The sequence below is a fragment of the Morus notabilis genome, unplaced genomic scaffold, assembly GCF_000414095.1.
Source record: "Morus notabilis unplaced genomic scaffold, ASM41409v2 Scaffold169, whole genome shotgun sequence".
NCBI classification, from domain to species: domain Eukaryota; kingdom Viridiplantae; phylum Streptophyta; class Magnoliopsida; order Rosales; family Moraceae; genus Morus; species Morus notabilis.
Window position 1 is genome coordinate 194,158 of NW_010357428.1, and position 3,439 is coordinate 197,596.

Sequence of the window (3,439 nt, forward strand, 5' to 3'; positions counted from 1 at the left end):
TGTGGTGGGGTGGAACATCTAGCTAAGGATTGTCCTGCTTATGGTGAAATGAGAGGGGTTTATGAGGAGCAATGCAATGCCTTAGGGGCATACAACAAACCCTTCTCTAACACATACAATCCTGGCTGGAGGAACCATCCAAACTTCAGTTGGAGAGATTCCAACCAAGCACAACCATTAGGAGGGCAATGGAGAACTGAGTAACAGCTGCAACCACCAAAGGTGTATTCTGCACCTCAATACAATCACATCACCCAAGGAGTTCTCTTGAAGACACCTTGCAATCTTTCATGGAGGTGCTGAGTAAGACGAATCAGAAGTTTGAGTCATTGTTCACACAAATGGTGGAGGAAAGTAAAGAAATGAAGAGTCAAATCACGAAGCTGACTGGAGCTTTGGCTGTTCAAGAACGCGGCAAGTTCCCTTCACAAGCTCAGTCAAACCCAAAGGGTCAACATATGGCGCAAACCTCATGTCTTGATAATCAAAATGTTAAGGAGATCAGGAGGGCAATGGAGAACTGAGTAACAGCTGCAACCACCAAAGGCGTATTCTGCACCTCAATACAATCACATCACCCAAGGAGTTCTCTTGAAGACACCTTGCAATCTTTCATGGAGGTGCTGAGTAAGACGAATCAGAAGTTTGAGTCATTGTTCACACAAATGGTGGAGGAAAGTAAAGAAATGAAGAGTCAAATCACGAAGCTGACTGGAGCTTTGGCTGTTCAAGAACGCGGCAAGTTCCCTTCACAAGCTCAGTCAAACCCAAAGGGTCAACATATGGCGCAAACCTCATGTCTCGATAATCAAAATGTTAAGGAGGTGAATGCCATCAGTACTCGTAGTGGTAAGATTATGGAAGAACCGTCAACAAGTGCCACCACTTCGAGTAGTAAGGAAGTAGTCCCTGAGAAAGATGAGCCAACAAATGTTCCGGTAAAGGTGCCTTTTCCCCAAGCTCTACGTCCAACTGGGAAAATACCGGAACACCAAAGTGAGATCCTAGAGCACTTGACTCAAGTGAAGATTAATCTTTCTTTGCTTCATGTTATCAAGCAAGTGCCTATTTATGCTAAGGTTATCAAGGATCTATGCATTATCAAAAGGAAACACCATGTCAAGAAGACAACATTCTTGACAGAACAGGTAACCGCGGTGATCGACCAGAAAACACCGCTCAAGTACAAGGATCTCGGTTGTCCCATAATTCCCTGTCAGATTAGGACACATGAGTTCAGCCAAGCTTTGCTTGATCTAGGAGTGAGTGTTAACCTCATGCCACGCTCTGTCTACTCATAACTTGGCCTTGGAGAAATTAAGCCCACATATGTGGTTCTGCAGCTGGCTGATCGATCGATCAAGAAGCCTCGGGGGATAGTTGAGGATGTTTTGGTTCAAGTTGATAAGTTCTATTACCCCATTGACTTTCTAGTCTTGGATACTCAATCCGTGGTGAGTATGGAGTCTAAGATTCCCATCATCCTCGGAAGACCTTTCCTTGCTACAGCCAATGCTCTCATCAACTGTAGGAATAGTCTAATGATGATATCCTTTGGGAACATGACTTTGGAGGTGAATGTTTTTCACATTGCAAAGCAACCACGTGATGATGACGAGTGCCACCAAACATTTCTAATTGACACACTCGTCTCAGAGGAGGTTCAGTTGTGTAGCAATTCTGATGATCTTGATGATTTCCTCCGCATTTCTGAATCTGAGAGTTTCGGTCCTTGTGAGTTGGCCAATAATGTCAACATTTTCAAAGACTCACAATGCAGAGGAACCAAGTTTTGACAATCACGTTTTGAAGAGCTACCAAGAGAAAAAGAAAAGCCAAAACCATCCACCAAAGAGACCCCAAACCTCAAGTTGGCTCAACTGCCTGAGAATATGAAACATGTCTTCCTGGGAGCTGGTGATACCTTTCCTGTCATCATTTCGTTTAAACTTAATGCATTTCAAGAGCAGCGGTTAGTTGACATGCTGTGTGAACACAAATCGACATTAGGTTGGACGATTGCTGACATTAAGGGTATTAGCCCCTTAATTTACTCTCATCACATCAACTTGGAAGACGGGGTTAATCCACGAAGGGATCCCCAAAGGAGACTGAACCCGATGATGAAAGATGTCGTGAAGAATGAAATCTTGAATCTTCTGGATGCAGGAATCATCTATCCAGTCGCTGATAGCAAGTGGGTCAGTCCAACTCAGGTAGTGCCTAAGAAATCAGGGGTGACAGTGGTGAAAAATGAGAAAGGGGCTCTTGTTCCCACAAGGACTGTGACGTGTTGGTGAATGTGCATTGACTATCAAAAGCTGAACGCCACCACCCGCAAGGATCACTTCCCACTTCCATTCATTGACCAAATCCTAAAACGTGTGGCTGGTCATCCTTACTATTGCTTTCTTGATGGCTACTCAGGCTATTATCAGATCGAGATCGCATTAGAGGATCAGGATAAAACTACATTTACCTGTCCTTTTGGTACTTATGCTTTTCGACGTATGCCATTTGGGCTGTGTAATGCACCAGCCACCTTCCAGAGGTGCATGATGGGCATTTTTAACGACATGGTTGAGAAGTGTATGGAAGTGTTCATGGATAATTTGACCGTCTTTGGTGACTCATTCGACACGTGCCTTCTCAACTTAGAAGCTGTGCTTAAGAGATGTGAAGAGAAAAGTCTCGTGCTTAACTGGGAGAAGTGTCATTTCATGGTGCCATCTGGCATAGTCTTGGGGCATGTTGTTTCTGAAAGAGGGATTGAGGTTGATCAGTCCAAAATTGAACTTATCTCAAAGTTGCCCACCCTCAAGACTGTCAAAGACATTCGGTCTTTTCTGGGGCATGCTGGTTTTTATAGGAGGTTCATACAAAACTTTTCAGCAATTTCTTGTCCACTTTGTAACCTCCTGGCCAAAGACGCCGTGTTCGATTGGACACAAAAGTGTGAGGACTCTTTCCAAACGCTTGTGGTGAAGTTGACTTCCGCCCCCATCATTTAGTCACTCAATTGGAGCTTACCATTTGAGATCATGTGTGACGCAAGTGATTATGCTGTGGGGGCCATCATTGGTCAACGAAGGGAAGGGAAGCCCTTTGTTGTGTATTACGCGAGTAGAACTCTAAATAGTGCTCAAATGAATTACTCAACCACTGAGAAAGAGTTGCTCGCTGTGGTCTTTGTACTTGACAAGTTCCATGCATATTTGATCGGTTCACCTATCACCGTCTTTACAGATCATGCCGCCCTCAAGTATCTCCTTTCCAAAAAAGGATGCTAAGGCGCGATTAATTAAGTGGATTCTTCTATTGCAGGAATTTGACTTGACCATCAAGGACAAGAAATGTGTCGAGAATGTCGTTGCCGACCATCTATCTGGACTCGAGTTCAATGATCCCGCCGATGGCCCTGCCATCCGCGATAAATTCC

The 3,439-nt window shown here is 44.3% G+C and overlaps 1 protein-coding gene across 1 annotated transcript; it reads left to right on the forward strand.

Moving 5' to 3' along the window:
- Positions 1-665: 665 nt before the first annotated feature.
- LOC112093051 lies at positions 666-1,796 on the forward strand. Its single transcript, XM_024170655.1, has 2 exons — positions 666-1,262; positions 1,344-1,796. The coding sequence occupies exons 1-2, from the start codon at positions 666-668 to the stop codon at positions 1,794-1,796; spliced, it is 1,050 nt and encodes a 349-aa protein (XP_024026423.1).
- The last annotated feature ends 1,643 nt before the right edge of the window (positions 1,797-3,439 follow it).

Bases quoted from the DNA above. Each gene is read 5' to 3' on its own strand.
- LOC112093051 (XM_024170655.1), top strand. From the start codon at position 666: ATGGTGGAGGAAAGTAAAGAAATGAAGAGTCAAATCACGAAGCTGACT. The intron at 1,263-1,343 runs GTGAGTGTTAAC...GTGGTTCTGCAG, and splicing joins AAGCTTTGCTTGATCTAGGA to CTGGCTGATCGATCGATCAA.